Source organism: Mustela putorius, unplaced genomic scaffold (assembly GCF_011764305.1).
Source record: "Mustela putorius furo isolate JIRA1106 unplaced genomic scaffold, ASM1176430v1.1 tig00003983_pilon_pilon_pilon, whole genome shotgun sequence".
Lineage (NCBI taxonomy): Eukaryota > Metazoa > Chordata > Mammalia > Carnivora > Mustelidae > Mustela > Mustela putorius.
The window spans coordinates 5,836,230-5,853,996 of record NW_025422123.1 but is presented as its reverse complement, the minus strand read 5'-3'; the positions used below and the strand labels follow the sequence as shown (position 1 = coordinate 5,853,996).

Here is a 17,767-nt window from a genome sequence, read left to right as displayed (position 1 = left end):
GACTGTATATTCACTTTTTTTAAAATTAGAATTCTGAGTACCTGGTGGGGCCCACTGTTTTAGTTCAGTGTTCGCTGAGTAGTTAAAATAGATATACAAGGGGCACCTGTGTGGCTCAGTCAGTTAAGCACCTGCCTTTGGCTCAGGTCATGATCTCAGGGTCCTGGGATCAAGCCCTGCATCATGCTCCCTGCTCAGCAGAGAGCTTGCTTCTCCCTCTGACCCTCCCCGCATCATGCTCTCTGTCTCTCTCTCTGTCTCTGTCTCTGTCTCTCTCTCTCTCTCGGTCTCTCAAATAAATAAATAAAATCTTAAAAAAAAAAAATAGACACACTGGGCTGGTTGATCTTTGCATTGACCAAATGGCTTTGAACTCTGACTTCTTCTGTGATTCCCTCCCCTGCCTAAATGGGAGGATTCCTGAAGGTTCAGCCCTCAATTCTCTGTCTCCTCATACTTTACATCTGGATTCTGCTACTGTCTCTATGTGGCTGTGAGTGCTGATCTTAAGACACAAGGAAGATCCTCTGGGATAGCAGGTGATTAAGGGAGTGGAATTAAAAGATATCATCTCTCACCTGCTATGAAAAAAAGATGTGGAATTAAAAATTAAATAAGTCTACTCTTTCCTGTTTTGGATAAAAAGGGAAATAACTAAAAGAAAAAATTCTGCACATGAAGGAATTTATTTCCCTGGATGGATAGCTTTATTTACACAAATGATGAGCTGTGAAAGACCTCATTATGAGTTGATAAGGTAAATGAATCTAAACAAAGAGCTTTAACCAGCTTATTAAACAAGATGAAACAAGATCCCAATGAGACTAAGTATAATTGTCCTGCTCTGTTTCCTAAGGAGTAAATTCTGTTTTTGTGATTTGCTTCCTAAGTGTGATGGTTAATATTACATGTCAACTTGATGGGGGTAAGGGATGCCCAGAGAGTTGATGTACATTATTTTAGGCTTTCTTTGTGGGTGTTTCCAGAATAGACTAGCCTTGGAATAGTAGACTGAATAAAGAAGATCACCCTCATTTATCTTTGGGTGGGCTTCGGCCAATCCACTGAGAGCCTGTATAGAGCCCAAAGATGGAAGAAGAGCAAATTTGCTCTCTGCTTGAGCTGTGACATCCATATTCTCCTGCCCTTGGACATCAGCAACTGGTTCCAGGGTCTTCAGATTTGAACTGGGACTTATACCACTGACTCCCCTGGTTCACAGATCTTCAGAGTTTAGACTGGGACTACCTTCTAAACTCATGCCCAGTCTGCCTGGAACTGTAACTTGTAGACAGCAGATTGTGGGATTTCTTAGCCTCTCCAAACCCATGAGCCAATCTCTCATAGTAAATCTTTTTCTAGATATCTGTATTTATTTATTTATTTTTATTTTTATTTTTTATTATTATGTTCAATTAGCCAACCTATGGTACATCAATAGTTTTTGATGTAAAGTTCAACAATTCATTAGTTGAGTATTTTTTTTTTAAAGATTTTATTTATTTATCAGAGAGAGAGAGGGGGAGAGAGCGAGCACAGGCAGACAGAGAGGCAGGCAGAGGCAGAGGGAGAAGCAGGCTCCCCGCTGAGCAAGGAGCCCGATGCGGGACTCGATCCCAGGGCGCTGGGATCATGACCTGAGCTGAAGGCAGCTGCTTAACCAACTGAGCCACCCAGGCGTCCCAGTTGAGTATTTTTTTTTAAAAAAACTTTATCTATTTCATTTTTTAAAGAGAACGAGAAAGAGTCGCACATGAATGGGGGGAGGGGCAGATAAAGAAGCAGACTCCTCGCTGAGCAGGGAGCCTAATGTGGGGCTTGATCTCAGGACCTCAGGATCATGACCTGAGCCAAAGGCAGATGCTTAACTGACTGAGCCAACCAGGAACCCTTTCACCTGATTTTCTTGTGTAGAAACACTATGTGGTAGCTACCATCAGAGCCTGGGTCACCTGCACAGAGACTCTGGTATTGGGTCTTTACAAGGTGGTCAGTGAATTCTTTACAGGGAAACTTGACCTTCTCTTTCTGGAAGTCATAGCTGAAGGTTCTGGAAACTGTTGAAGGTGGCCTCGGCAAAGCTGCCACAGTGGAATGCAGTCCTGGGCATGTGAAACACGTTTTGTTTTTATTTATAAAGTGTTTCCCTTTTCATTTTGTTTTCCTTCCCAAATAAGGAAATACTATTTTTGTTTTGTTCTGTTCTCATTTATGTGTGTCTGTGCATGTAGTTACCCAAACATTTAAAAAATATAACGACTCCTAAGTAAGGAGACTAGAGTTCAATCTCCTTACGTTCCAGGAGTTGATGGCTTTAAAACGTGTTGGTATCTCTGGCATATTTCTGTTACTTCCTCAAGAAGATTGCTGAGACTGGGTGACATCAGGAAGCATCAAAGTCTAGCAAGGAGCTTAATGCCAAAATGTAGAGACAAAGCTATGATCAGGAAAATCAAGAGTAGGAAAAGTAGGGAGATGGACAGTCAGTAGAGGCGAGAGGAATGGAACAGGGGACACGCTGCAGCTACACTGGGTCCAGGAGCTGAAGTTCAGGGGCAGGAATGCTCTGGTACATGCTACTCGCGCTTTCCTTCTGTGAAGACCGCTCCTCAGATGCTACATTCCCATTGGCTTCATTTCCCTTAACTCTCCTCCTCTGCTGACACCCTCTTTCTGAGGTTTCTCTGGGTTTTCCAAATAAACAGATTGGTGCATTGTATCCTGGAAGATCAGTGAGCTGGGAGTATCTCAGGGGTGTCCCTGAGCACGGGGCAGCTCCCACCTGTCAGGGAAGCCCTCATCTCAGAAGGAAATCATCCAGTATTACACTGGGAAGTGATGTTTGTTGTAGGCTTTTGGTAAATGCTCCTTATCTGATTAAGGAAGAGCCCTCCTGTTCTTAGTTTGTGGGAGGTTTTATCATGAATGGGTGTTGAATTTTACCAAGTGTTTTTCTGCGTTAATCAAGATGATCACATGATTTTCCTGTTTTTTTTTTTCCTTGTAATGATGGCACACTTTGATTCCTTGAAATTCAATATCTGAATTCCTACTCTATAGAAAAAACAGTGCAGAAAACAAAAATAAAAATCTTGCCAGCAAGAAGTTTACGATACAGTAAAGACAAAAAACAAATGTGCAATGAACAGTATTGAAGACAGACTCTAAGTCCACATCAGAAATCCAAACAAGACATTGTGAGCATTTAGGAGAGGCTATTTTAAACTGAGGACACAGGGGAGTCTTGACAAAGGTACTGCTGGATGTGGACTCAGAAGAACACTCAAGAGATTTATCTGGGATGTAAGTGAAGGGGGCAATAGGGTAGGGCAATAGACATCCTGGCTAATAGAAGAGCATAAGCAAAAATATGGAGGCAGGAAACTTAGAACTCTGAGAACATTGCCCGGGAAATAGAATAGTCTGTATTGGTAGTTAAAATATTGATGGTAAATCTGAGATTGGAATCCTGCCTTTGTCTACCTCTATCTTAAAATTAAGATCTTATTATGGGGTGCCTGGTGGCTCAATCAATTAAGCATCTGACTCTCAATTTCAGCTCAGGTCATGATCTCAGGGTTATGAGACAGAGCTGTACATCAAGTTCTGCACTAGGCGTGGAGCCTGCTTAAGATGTTCTTTCTCTCCCTTGCCCTCTGCCCCTCCACTCCTCCCTCTCTAAATTAATTAATTAATTAAAAATAAACACTTTATTAGACCCCAAGTCTTTTTTTTTTTTAAAGATTTTATTTATTTATTTGACAGACAGAGATCACAAGTAGGCAGAGAGGCAGGCAGAGAGAGAGGGAAGCAGGCTCCCTGCTGAGCAGAGAGCCGGTTGCAGGGCTTGATCCTAGGACCCTGAGATCATGACCTAAGCCGAAGGCAGAGGCTTTAACCCACTGAGCCACCCAGGTGCCCCTATACCCCAATTCTAAAACTGGACTGCACAATGCCATATTGTACCTGGGCCTGAGCTAGGATGGAGCAAATATCCTTAAACCGAGGAGTCATGAGTTCTATTTTTGCTGCTTTCTTGTAAGTCTAAACTCAAGGCCCAGAATAAAAGCCACATGCAATATTGGCAACAGCAGAAGAGACAGGGAAAGGGATAGACAGGAGAATGTATCATGAGAGAACACAAAAGAGAGAAAATAATCAGAACCCTTGTCCCAAATCACTGTTAAAAAAAACTCAAGGTTATAAATTAACAAACAGTTATCAGAGATGACAACTTTATGACTGGCAGAATCAACTGAAATTTTGGGAAAACTTCATGATTTTAGGAAAGCTTTCCCGTACACCAAATGGTACGTACCTGCAAGTCATTTTCTCTTTCCTTGGATTTAATCCAAGTTTTGCCTTGAGTCTGTGGGTCTATGAGGAGTGGGTATCTGGTGGCCTTTGTCACAATGATGCCATTCTGAATTGAGAGGTCATCTCCTGGTAATCCCTGCAGACCCCACTCCCCAATCTAAGTAACAAGAAACAGATATGGCCAGTCAGAGGAGAACAAGAACGCTTTTATAGTAATTAAGTGTCACAATATTAGAAGAATTTAATACTGGGATACATATTTTTTTCCATTGAGACTCTAAAATGGATACCTAGAAAAAAAAACAAATTTGTAAATGTGAATCAAATAACATTCACGTAAAAAAATAAATTTATAATCTAATGAATCCTTTAATGACCCAAGATGAGGACTTAGTCCCTTATGCTACATTTTTTTTTTAAATTTATGAGAGAATATGGTAAAATCTGTGGATTTTTGAAGCGTGGTTGCTGAATATTCAGAGAACATAGGGGCTTAAAATACGGTAAGCCTGGGTGAGTGGTGGGAACAAGGCTAGGCAGGGTTAGTGGGAAGAACACATGGAAATGCCTGGAAGGATAAGCACCAAGGATTAAACCCCTGAAGCTTCCAGCTCCAAATAGCTTCCAGCTATTTGTATAGCTGGAGGCAGAGAAATTAGGAGAGATAAAATATTATATTGGCAGGTGCTCATCAATGACATTTAAAAAATATTTCCTGGGTCATCTGGCTGGCTCAGTTGGAAATACATGCGACTCTTGATATTGGGGCGGTGAGCTTGAGTCCCACTTAGGGGGTAGAGATCACTGAGAAATAAATAACTCAACTTAAAAAACATCCTCCCTAATTATGAGAGAATTGCCAGCCTGCCTTCCCGTGGTCAATAAAATCACCAGCGATCCAATGAATCCACCAGCCTCCATGCTCATTAAATTATCCCAGCAGCCCCCAAAGGCCATAATTAATAAGGAATACCCTGGCCCACTTTGCCTCGTCAGTGTCCACTGCATCTTTAATTACCTAGTCCCTGGAAACAGGCAGTTGAACACTGTTTGAATTGGAAAACATTAATTTTTTAACTTTTAAATACGATAACAGGGAACTAATAGCACGGCTTCCCAAAGGAAAAGGCCACTGGGGAACTTATTTACAGATCAGAAAGCAGCTCATGAATACAAATTGCCTGGAAGGCATTTAATGCCAGAGGAGATCTGCCAGACACTGAAAACTGACAGTGGCATCAATTCCCAGCAAGGAAGGTTAGGGTCATGGGGCCATCACGCAGTGATGCCAGAATGTACTGACGTGCTATGCTCTTGGGCACAACGAAAAGATGGCTCATGATCCAAAGAAGATTAATACCAGTACTTACGGCCTAGCTAATGCCTATAATTACCTAAAACATCTGAAAGAGTGTGACTTAATAGGAGTGGTGCAAATAATGGAAAGTTAAAATAAGGGCTCAATATTAGTAAACCTATAATTCATGAATGATCTTTTTTTTTTTTGAAGTCTTTATTTTTTTTTAATATACTCTCCACCCACCATGTGGGTCTTGAACTCATGACCCTGAGATCAAGAGTTGCACTTTCTACTAACTGAGTCAGCCAGGCACCCCCATCTTTCAGCTCACAGCAGTGCTGTAATATTAATTCGAAAGCAAAATTTCTTAAAACTGAAAGGAACTTATGGTTTCACTTATTTGTGGAGCATAACAAATAGCATAGAGGACATGGGGAGATAGAGAGGAGAAGGCAGTTGGGGGAAATTGGAAGGGGAGGTGAACCATGAGAGACTATGGACTCTGAAAAACAATCTGAGGGTTTTGAAGGGGTGGGGGGTGGGAGGTTGGGGTACCAGGTGGTGGGTATTAGAGAGGGCACGGATTACATGGAGCACTGGGTGTGGTGCAAAAATAATGAATACTGCTATGCTGAAAATAAAAAATAAATTTAAAAAAATATCTCAAAAAAAAAAAAAACTGAAAGGAACTTTTATACCAAAAAGAAATGTTGCTTTTTTTGTTAATTCTTAAGTATTTTCAAAACAGTCTTTTCAATTAAATGAAAAAAGAAAAAAAAAAGTAGGTGTACTGTGATTTCTCAGTGAGTAAGGGTGGAATTCAAAGAATATTATGAAGAAAGTGACACTCACTGTTGGGGGATCCACCAACATTGAAATAAGATTCAGGTTTTCTGTGAAAGGAATCTTCCGAGCTCTCAGCTCTATCTCCCATTGATCTTTAAGCAAATAGTTCCTAAATATCTGATTGAAAGGACCAAGGTAGGAAAGGAATCCAGTGCACAGCAGAATATCACCTACAAGTCTGTGGGGAAAGGAGACAACGTGGGTCACCTAACACATTCACTCTCTCCCATTAATGGGTCAGAAAGGCCACAGTTCAGCCTTACTAGGCAAAATCCTTCTCCGTTCCCTGCTTAACACTTGGTAACCAGACATGGAGAGACCATGCAAAGGGAGCCCCCAGAGTGCCCGGGGGGCTCAGTTGGTTAAGTGACTGCCTTCAGCTCAGGTCATGATCCTGGGATCCCGGGATCGAGTTCCACATCGGGCTCCCCACTGCTCTACAGGGAGGCTTCTTCTATGCTCTGCCTGTCATTCCCCTTGCTTGTTCTCACTCTCTCTGTGTCAAATAAATAAACAAAATCTAAAAAGAAAAAAAAAAAAAGAATCCATTAAAAAAAAAAAAGGAGCCTGCAAACCCAAGTGGTGGTAGTAGGAGCCGCATTTGGGGTAGGCCAAGGAGCAAGAGAGAAACAGCTTCCTTTAAGCCTGTAGGTTTAGTCTTGACTCCTAAGAAGGAAAGTATCCTTTTACCATGCCATGCTCTGGTCCCGCTCAGACTCAGTCCCGATAAATATTTCCTTCTCCTCCTCCCACTTCTTGCTATTCTCTGCCTCTTCCATTCCCCTCTCTTCCAGTTTTCTGAGAACACCAATAGACACTATGACAGGACACCCTGGTACTTAGAGCAACTGATCCACACGTTGAAAATCACTGAGGTGAAGAGTGCAGAACTGGAGAAATTATGTAGACAGTTCTGGCCGATCCAAACAATATTGGAAGCACTCTTGGGGTCCCCGGGGAGCTCAGTTGGTTAATCGTTCAACTCCTGATTTCAGCTAAAGGGCACAATTACGGAGTCGTGAGATTGAGCAGCCCTGCACTGGGTTCTGCACTGGGCATGGAGCCTGCTTAAGACACTCTCACCCTCTGCACCTGCCCCTCACCCCCCACAAACAAAAACAAAAACAGCAACAACAACAAAAAGAAGCACTCGTGTTCTGAAAACCTACATTGCTGAACCAAACTTGAGATTAAAAATGTTTCACAACCATTTAATCCCTCTGTTTTACTAAGAGTGGGTAACCTCCGCTGAAGACTCGGAAATGGATATACGGAAATGAAGGAGCAAAGGGCTTCACCGGGGAGATGTATTTTATTTTCTCTCATGTCACAGAGAGGAGGTGTTTGGGGTGATGACTAAGAAGGAAAGCAATTATAACACAGGCCAAAATGTATACCTATTAATCTGAGCTTTGAACTCTTTGCTTTGCTGAGTCCACCGGACCTTTTCTCCACTCAGCCCGTCGATGAGGGTGGAAGCCGCCTGCATCTTTTTCCGGCACATATCCGCATCGTTTACCAAATCCTACATTCAGAAAGGGAGAAGATCCCAAAGAACTTTTTTAAGTATTTAATCAAACATCCACTGTATTCACACATAAAAACACAGGGAGGAATTTCTTAGATTGCAAAATAAATGTAATAGTCTAAAAAAGCAATGTGAGTGAAACTTTACATATTAAATTCTGGTAATTAATCCATAATGTAGTTATTTTAACCTTACAAAATCTCAAGAAAAGAGATTTTTGTGAGAGAGAATGCCAATCACTAAATTAATATAGCGTTTCTAGTCCGTGTTTTCAAAACAAATCAAATCAATAAAATACACCACATTAGGTTTTGGATTTAATAGTTCTCAGTTCTTGGAAGTTCACAAAGTGATTTTTTTTTTTCTCCCAGGAAATTCTACACAGCAGTGATGTGCTGCAGCCAACTTGTGTCACCTCACCAGAGCCAACCATTACATTTTAGAAGACTTGGGGGCTAATGTTAAACACAGACATTATTAAATAATTAAATCATATAAACGTGCAATTACAGAAACTACATTACAAGCAAAGGTAATGGATAATCAAAACTCATCACCTCCTAATAATTCACTACAGTTTTGGATGATCTATGCACTTGGGATTATGTTCACTGTACCTGCACGGTGCTATATGGTTGGGGTGCAGGATATAACAAGGCTAGATATACAACCGTGCCCTGCTGTGCAGCTGTTTCCAAATCTGTTCTCAATGTCAGCACATTGGTAATTGAGAACGGACAGTGGTGGGAGGACCTACACCACAGAAAACAGCCAACAGGGCAAATCATGGCTTTTCTCCCCCCGCCTCCAATCCTATTGGTACCAGACCACCACTGCCTACAACCTATCCTACAAGGTTGTATTACGAGCCCTGCCTGATAGATGAACCTTGATCAATTGCCTCATGATTATGCACCTGCACTGGATCACAAACTGACTTTTCTAACCCCCAAATCAGGACACTTTGGGTATGACATACATCCCAGCTTACTCTTACCAAAAATGATTATTAAAAACACAAAAAAAAAGCCCTTAGAGGGACACCTGAGTGGCTCGGTCAGGTAACCACTGCCTTCGGCTCAGGTCTTGATCCTGGGGTCCTGGGATCAAGCCCCAAATCAGGCTCCTTGCTCTGCGGGGAGCCTGCTTCTCTCTCTGCCTCTGCCTGCCACTCTGCTTGCCTGTGCTCTCTTTCTCTATCTCTGACAAATAAATAAATAAAATCTTAAAAAAAAAAAAAGACCTTAGAGTGCCAAAAATCCCAAACAGGTAGCCACATCCTGTGAAGGACAGTCACGTATCTATTTTCTTTTTGTCATCAACATTTACCTAACTTCTATATACAATACATGCTTTTGGACAATGTTAACACCTCATTCCTGCAATTTTGTAGATTTAATCTCACCATTTTCTCACTCATGGCTGCGTCAAATTTTGCTTGTACTTTATCCAACTCAGCTTGTTTCTCATCGAGCAGCTCTTGCGCCTTCCCCAGCTCGATATTAGCAACTGCCAGACGGCCCTCCTGCTTGGCCAGGTTAGCCTTAAAAGGAAGAAGAGGTCATTGCATGGAGTGGTAGCAGGTCTGCAAAATATTTTTGGTTTTAATTTATAAATAATAACACAGATTACATAATTTTTGCCCAAGATGGTATTTTAAAAATTACTTCTTTTTTAATTAACATATAATGTATGTTATACATACATTATAACATGAATCGCCAGGTTTACACACTTCACAGCACTCACCATAGCACACATCCTCCCCAATGTCCATAACTCCACCACCCTCTCTCTACCCCCTCCCCCAGGCAACCTTCAGTTTGTTTTGTGAGATTAAGAGTCACTTATGGTTTGTCTCCCTCCCAATCCCATCTTGTTTTATTTATTCTTTCCCTACCTCCCAAACCTCCCATGTTGCATCTCCATTTCCTCATATCAGGGAGATCATATGATAGTTATTTTTCTCCAATTGACTTATTTTGCTAAGCATAATACCCTGTAGTTCCACCCATGTCGTTACAAATGGCAAGATTTCATTTCTTTGGATGATTGCATAGCATCCCATTGTATCTTTATCCATTTTCTGTTGATGGACATCTAGGTTCTTTGCATAGTTTGGCTATTGTGGACATTGCTGCTATAAACATTCAAGTGCACATGTTCCTTCGGATCATGCTTGTATCTTTAGGATAAATACCCAGTAGTGCAATTGCTGGGTCATAGGGTAGCTCTCTTTTCAACTTTTTGAGGAATCTCCATGTGGTTTTCCAGAGTGGTTGCACCAACTTGCATTCCCACCAACAGTGTAGGAGGTTTCTCCTTTGTCCACATCCTTGCCAGCATCTGTCATTTCCTGACTTATTAATTTTAGCCATTTTGACTGATGTGAGGTGGTATCTCATTGTGGTTTTGATTGTATTTCCCTGATAACGAGTGATGGGGAGCATTTTTTCATGTGTCTGTTGGCCATCTGGATGTCTTCTTTTGCAGAAATGTCTGTTCATGCCCTCTGCCCATTTCTTGATTGGATTATGTGTTCTTTGGGTGTTGAGTTTGCTAACCTCTTTATAGATTTTGGATATTAGACCTTTACCTGATATGTCATCTGCAAATATCTTCTCCCATTCTGTCAGTTGTCTTTTGGTTTTGTTAACTGTATCCTTTGCTGTGCAAAAGCTTTTAATCTTGATGAAGTCCCAATAGTTCATTTTTGTGCTTGTTTCCCTTGCTTTTGGTGATGTTCCTAGGAAGAAGTTGCTATGGCTGAAGTCAAAGAGGTTGCTGCCTGTGTTCTCCTCAAGGATTTTGATTATTTTATTATTTTAATTATTCCTGTCTTACATTGAGTTCCTTCATCCATTTGAGTCTATTTTCATGTGTGGTATAAGGAAATGGCCCATTTTCATTTTTCTGCATGTGGCTATCCAATTCTCCCAACACCATTTGTTGAAGAGACTCTTTTTTTTTTCCATTGGACATTTTTTCCTGCTCTGTTGAAGATTAGTTGACCATAGAGTTGAGGGTCTATTTCTGGGCTTTCTATTCTGTTCCATTGATCTATGTATCTGTTTTTGTGCCAGTACCATACTGTTTTGATGATGACAGCTTTATAAAAGAGCTTGAAGTCTGGAATTGTGATGCCACCAACTTTGGCTTTCTTTTTCAATATTTCTCTGGCTATTTGAGGTCTTTTCTGATTCTGCATAAATTTTAGGATTATTTGTTCCATTTCTTTGAAAAAAATTCACAGTATTTTGATAGGGATTGCATTAAATGTGTAGATTGCTTTAGGTAGCATAGACATTTTCACAATATTTGTTCTTCCAATCCATGAGCATGGAAAATTTTTCCATTTCTTTTTGTCTTCCTCAATTTCTTTCATGAGTACTTTATAGTTTTCTGAGTATAGATTCTTTCCCTCTTTGGTTAGGTTTATTCCTAGGTATCTTATGGTTTTGGGTGTAATTGTAAATGAGATTGACTCCTTAATTTCTCTTTCTTTTGTCTTGTTGTTGGTGTAAAGAAATGCAACTGAGGGGCTCCTGGATGGCTCAGTGGGTTAAAGCCTCTGCCTTTGGCTCAGGTCATGATCCCAGGATCCTGGGATCAAGCTCCACATTGGGTTCTCTGCTCAGCAGAGAGCCTGCTTTCCCATCCTTATCTGCCTGCTGCTCTGCCTACTTGTGATCTCTGTCTGTCAAATAAATAAAACATAAAAAACAAAACAAACAAAAATACCCCACAAAATTCAAAAAAAAAAAGAAAGAAAGAAATAAATGCAACTGATTTCTGTGCATTGATTTTATATCCTGACACTTTAACTGAATTCCTGTACAAGTTCTAGCAGATTTGGAGTGGAGTCTTCTGGGTTTTCCACATATAGTATCTTATCATCTGCAAAGAGTGATAGTTTGACTTCTTCTTTGCCAATTTGGATGCCTTTAATTTCTTTTTGTTGTCTGATTGCTGAGGCTAGGACTTCTAGTACTATGTTGAATAGCAGTGGTGATAATGAACATCCCTGCCATGTTCCTGACCTTAGCAGAAAAGCTCTCAGTTTTTCTCCACTGAGAATGATATTTGCGGTGGGTTTTTCATATATGGCTTTGGTGATATTGAGGTATATATCCTCTATCCCTACACTTTGAAGAGTTTTGAACAGGAAAGGATGCTGTACTTTGTCAAAGCTTTTTCAGCATCTGTTGAGAGTATCATCTAGTTCTTTCTTTTATTAATGTGTTGTATTACATTGATTGATTGGCAGATGCTGAACCAACCTTGCAGCCCTGGAATAAATCCCACTTGGTCATGGTGAATAATTCTTTTAATGTACTGTTGGATCCTCCTAGCTAGTATTGTGGTGAGAATTTTCGCATTTGTGGCCCAAGATGGTATTTAGAGGCTTGAGTGTGTTCAATTGGGGAAGCAAAGGATGTTGGAGATACTCCATTAAAGTTATATTTTTTCTTTTTCTTTTTCTTTTCCTTTTCCTTTTTTTTTTTTTTTTTTTTTTTTTTTTTTAAGTAGGCTCCACATCCAGCATGGAGCCCAGTGCAGGGCTCAATCTCATTACCCTGAGATCAAGACCCTCATGAGCTAAGATCAAGAGCTGGACACTTAACGGGCTGAGCCTTCCAGACACCCCTCTCTTTTTTCTTTTAATTATTAATATTCGATCCGGGAGTTGAAGAGGGCTCCAAAGGTGGGAAGTGAAGTCAGTGCCCCAGTTGCCGGTCAGTATATATTTTGTGCCCTATTTTATCACAAAAAAGAGAAGAAATACTGTAGTGAATGAAGATTCCTCTGCATTTTAGCACTGCTTTTTCTACTGTAGTTGGCTTTTGAATGAGGATGACAATGGAAGAGATGAAGAATGAAGCTGAGACCACTTCCATGGTTTCTATGCCCCTTTATGCAGTCATGTATCCTGTGTTTAATGAGCTAGAACGAGTAAACCTGTCAGCAGCTCAGACACTGAGAGCAGCTTTCATTAAGGCTGAAAAAGAAAATCCAGGACTCACACAAGACATCATTATGAAAATTTTAGAGAAAAAAAGTGTAGAAGTTAACTTCACAGAGTCCCTTCTTCGAATGGCAGCTGATGATGTAGAAGAGTATATGATTGAACGACCAGAGCCAGAATTCCAGGACCTAAATGAAAAGGCACGAGCACTTAAACAGATTCTCAGTAAGATCCCAGATGAGAATAATGACAGAGTGAGGTTTCTGCAGACAATCAAGGATATAGCTAGTGCAATAAAAGAACTTCTTGACACGGTGAATAATGTCTTCAAGAAGTATCAATACCAGAACCGCAGGGCACTTGAACACCAAAAGAAAGAATTTGTAAAGTACTCCAAAAGTTTCAGTGATACTCTGAAAACCTATTTTAAAGATGGCAAGGCAATAAATGTGTTCATAAGTGCCAACCGACTAATTCATCAAACCAACTTGATACTTCAGACCTTCAAAACTGTGGCCTGAAAGTTGTATATGTTAAGAGATGTACTTCTCAGTGGCAGTATTGGACTGCCTTTATCTGTAAATTTTTAAGTTTGACTGTATAAATTATCAGTCCCTCCTGAAGGGATCTAATCCAGGATGTTGAATGGGATTATTGCCATCTTACACCATATTTTTGTAAAATGTAGCTTAATCATAATCTCACACTGAAGATTTTGCATCACTTTTGCTATTATCATTCTTTTAAGAATTATAAGCCAAAAGAATTTACGCCTTAATGTGTCATTATATAACATTCCTTAAAAGAATTGTAAATATTGGTGTTTGTTTGACATTTTAACTTGAAAGCGATATGCTGCAAGATAATGTATTTAACAATATTTGGTGGCAAATATTCAATAAATAGTTTACATCTGTTAAAAAAATAATTATTAATATTCAACCAAAAAATGGAAAAAACCCACAACAATGCACAGAAAGGATAATAGAAATTATCTGTGATTTTACCCAGAGCAGTCAGTATTGTGTTAAGAGGGTGATAACTGGCATTTTCCAGTTTTTTCTTTTACACTTAATATAGGGTATTCATTTCCCCTTAAACATGTCCTCGAACATTAATAGTATGGCTGCCACAATATCACATTATTTGGATGTATTACAATTCACCTAACCATAGCCCTACTTTTAGACATCCCCTCCCACCATTTTTAATTATTATAAACAAAGTTATTAGGCATGCAAACATTTTGGATTGTTTCCTTCTTAAGGATTTTTTGAAGTTAAGTTACTGTAATGGTAGATTTTTCATCTTTTTTCTAACTCCTAGAGCATGGACTTAGAAATTGTTTCTTAGAAATGATTGGTTCCTTAGAAATTTAAAAAAATTGGTAAAGTATAATAGCCCTAAAGCTTTCTGGAGTAGAAGTTTTTTGATAACATTCTCATTTTATTTCTCAATACTTATTTAAATTTAGTCCTCTTTTGCAGGAAATTTTAATTTAAATAATATTAATAGTATTGTTATTAAATTTAATTTTTCTAATGTATTTACATATAACTTTAAAATTTGTTTTCTAATTATTGAAATCCACATACCTGTGATTATACATATTTTCTTCTTGATATTTTCCAAGAATATATCTTTTATATTTTGTTTTTGCAAAGCAACAATTCTTCAATTCTGCTACTTTTCTCTAATTTTTAATGTTATTTTTATTAGCTGTATTCCACTTTCCTTAAGCTTTGTGTGTACGTATATATATTTTTTTAATTTAGTTTTATTTTTTCAGTGTTCCAAGATTCATTGTTTATGCACAACACCCAGTGTCCCATGAAATACCTGCCTACCACGAGGTTCACCCAACTCCCACCCCCTTCCCTCCAAAACCCTCAGTTTGTTTCCCAGAGTCCAGTCTCTCCTGGTTCGTCTCCCCCTCCAATTTCCCCCAACACCTTTCTCCTCTCCAACTCCCACTATCCTCCGTGTTATTCCTTATTCTCCACAAGTGAGACCATATGATAACTCTTTATTACATATTATTGTTACTTATTATTAATTATTTAATTGATAACTCTTATGAGTTATTCTTTATATAATTGTTTATTATTATATGATGATTTTTTGACCAGATTATCTGTTTTTTTTTTTATGCTGAGTTTGAACAGTTCTTTATAGATCTTGGATATCAACCCTTTCTCTGTAGTGTCCTTTATGAATATCTTCTCCCATTCTGTGGGTTGCCTCTTTGTTTTGTTGACTGTTTGGTGTGCAGTAAATTTTAATCTTGAAGAAGTCCCAGAAGTTTATTTATTTTTATTTTTTTATTTTTAAATTAATTTATTTATTCTCAGAAAAACAGTATTCATTATTTTTTCACTACACCCAGTGCTCCATGCAATCTGTGCCCTCTATAATACCCACCACCTGGTACCCCAACCTCCCACCCCCCCACCACTTCAAACCCCTCAGATTGTTTTTCAGAGTCCATAATCTCTCATGCTTCACGTCCCCTTCCAATTTACCCCAACTCCCTTCTCTTCTCTAACACCCCTTGTCCTCCATGATATTTGTTATGCTCCACAAGTAAGTGAAACCATATGATAGTTGACTCTCTGCTTGACTGATTTCAGCTTTATGTGGGGGCGGAGGGCAGGAGGGTAGTAAGCATCAGGGTGGTGTATTTCATGGACCCTTTGCACTCCTGCGAATGATCCCTTAGACCAGAAGAACAGTCTGGCACAATGTAAAAAAGGTGTACGTGTGCTTGCGTGTGCGTGCGTCCACGCGCATGCGCATGTGGATGCATGTGTGTGCCTACCACTTACTCCTTAAGTCACATCCTTAAGAACGTCTTTTTGTTCCCCTTATACGTGAAGGTCAGCTTGGCCAATTCTTACATTCTTGGGTCACCGCAATTTCCTCAATACTCTGCACATATTTTCCCATTACATTCTAATATTTAGGGTTGCAGGAAGTCTGTGCCATCCTGATTTCTCTTCTGCAAGCTTTTTTGATTTTGACTGATCATTTGTTTCTTAGATACATATAAGGGTCCCCCCCCCATCTTTCAAATTTAAAACATTTCTGGGTGTTGAGCTTTATTTTTATAAACTTTGTTGGGAATATAGTAATCAAATTCTACCTCCAAACTTAATCTCTTTAAACTTTAAAGAAATGGCAAGTTTTCTTTTATGACAGCTTAATTATTACTGGCAATGAATCCATTTTCTGTTTAAGTTAACAAGTTGGTTTTGATTTCTTGTCCGCCATGCCAAGAAACACTAATCAGAGGTAAAGAAAACAAGAAATGTGAGAGGACATGAAGAAAATAAAAAATTTAGTCAAAATTATGCTTTGTCTTTTCATAGGAGTAATACCAGAGATAGATTTTATTAAACATTGATTTCCTAGGAGAAGGAGGGAAACTCTTACCTTCAGAGGCAACACTTCTCTATTGATACCATAAAATGTTGCCATAGCAAGGGTCCAAGATAGTAGACCAGCCACATTCCCACAGACTTTTTTGGCATTTTCCAAAGAATAATCATCCATGTTAAAATACGGCTGCAGTAACTCAACAGTCTCTTCATTTATAGTATCCTTGGGGAACTGCTGGAGACTCCACAGGAACCCCGTTGCACTCATCAACTGAAAAATAGCATTACAACCTGTAAGCTCTGGGAGTAAAATACTTTCTTCCCGAGTTAGCATATAATTCTAAATCGAATTTTTTCAAAGAAGTAATGATTGATACACTCTTATACATACAAATCAAGACTATGCGATGGTAGTCAGCCTAAATCTGTAAGTTGCAAATTGTCTTCCTGTGACTGTGGTGAATGAATAAGTTTCCTGTCCAGTGCATGCATCCAAATGCCACAACCATACAAGCTCTCTTTTGGAGACTGGGTTGGGGTGACATCAAGAGTGTGGCAAGGGGTGCCTGCATGGCTCCATCGGTTAAACATCTGCCTTCAGCTCAGGTCATGATCCCAGGGGCCTGGGATCCAGCCCTGCATCAGGCTCCATGCTCAGTGGGGAACCTGCTTTTCCCTTTCATCTGCCACTACCCCCTGCTTGTGCTCTCTCCTTCTCTCTCTCTGTCAATAAATAAATCTTTAAAAAAAAAAGCCTCTGGTTTTAAACACTTTTTACAGAAAGAAACCATTCAGCTTTACAAGCTTTCCCTACTTACACTTTGGGAAATGCAATCTAAGAAAAAGTCTTCCGTACACAATTATCAATTACTGCCTTGCCAGCTTGTGTGGTCTATATTGAAGGTCCTGGGCTGGGAGACTCTAATGCACCTTTAGGACTTGCAAAGATTTTTTTTTACTTACTTTTAATGACTCTCCCCAGGAAGGCTTGCAGCAGGGTTTTTCTGGATCCATAGTAACTGGGTCAATTTTCTTTTGAAATAGTAGCAGGACACAGTCCATGATTCTCATAATAAGATGCGGGGGCTTGGCAAGTTTCCTGACTGTGGCAATATCATTTGGTTTGATAGTCTGTATTTGGGATTAGGAATCAATATGTTATTTTGTTGAGTAGTATTAATAATCATATTGATATCTAATGCTTTTAAACAATGAAAGTAGAAAGCTTTAAAATGTACTTTCTCCCTATCCCCTGACATTATTCCCTTAAGGACTTGTACTCCAAGAATTTCGCATTATGCTTTTTTCATTGTTATCTTGGGATTTCTATTAGTTTTTATTCTCTTTTCTCCTGTTGCTCTCAACTAATTATCATAGAATATCACTACCATTCATTGCCCTCCACCTCAAGTCTATGTTGGCAACAAGCCTCA

General features: G+C 39.4%; 2 protein-coding genes across 2 annotated transcripts in view; one reads left to right on the top strand and one right to left on the bottom strand.

Annotated features, from left to right (window-relative positions):
- DNAH8 (dynein axonemal heavy chain 8) overlaps positions 1-17,767 on the bottom strand; it is a 365,321-nt gene that overhangs the window by 98,196 nt on the left and 249,358 nt on the right. The window contains exons 70-75 of the mRNA XM_045071144.1: positions 17,298-17,465; positions 16,390-16,605; positions 9,397-9,534; positions 7,861-7,988; positions 6,470-6,641; positions 4,319-4,474 (exon numbers count right to left, since the gene is read on the bottom strand). Of these exons, the coding sequence (XP_044927079.1) occupies positions 4,319-4,474; positions 6,470-6,641; positions 7,861-7,988; positions 9,397-9,534; positions 16,390-16,605; positions 17,298-17,465 (978 nt within the window). The remainder of the gene's footprint in view (positions 1-4,318; positions 4,475-6,469; positions 6,642-7,860; positions 7,989-9,396; positions 9,535-16,389; positions 16,606-17,297; positions 17,466-17,767) is intronic.
- LOC106006722 (programmed cell death protein 10-like) lies at positions 12,654-13,882 on the top strand. Its single transcript, XM_045071143.1, has one exon. The coding sequence runs from the start codon at positions 12,840-12,842 to the stop codon at positions 13,476-13,478; it is 639 nt and encodes a 212-aa protein (XP_044927078.1). The 5' UTR covers positions 12,654-12,839; the 3' UTR covers positions 13,479-13,882.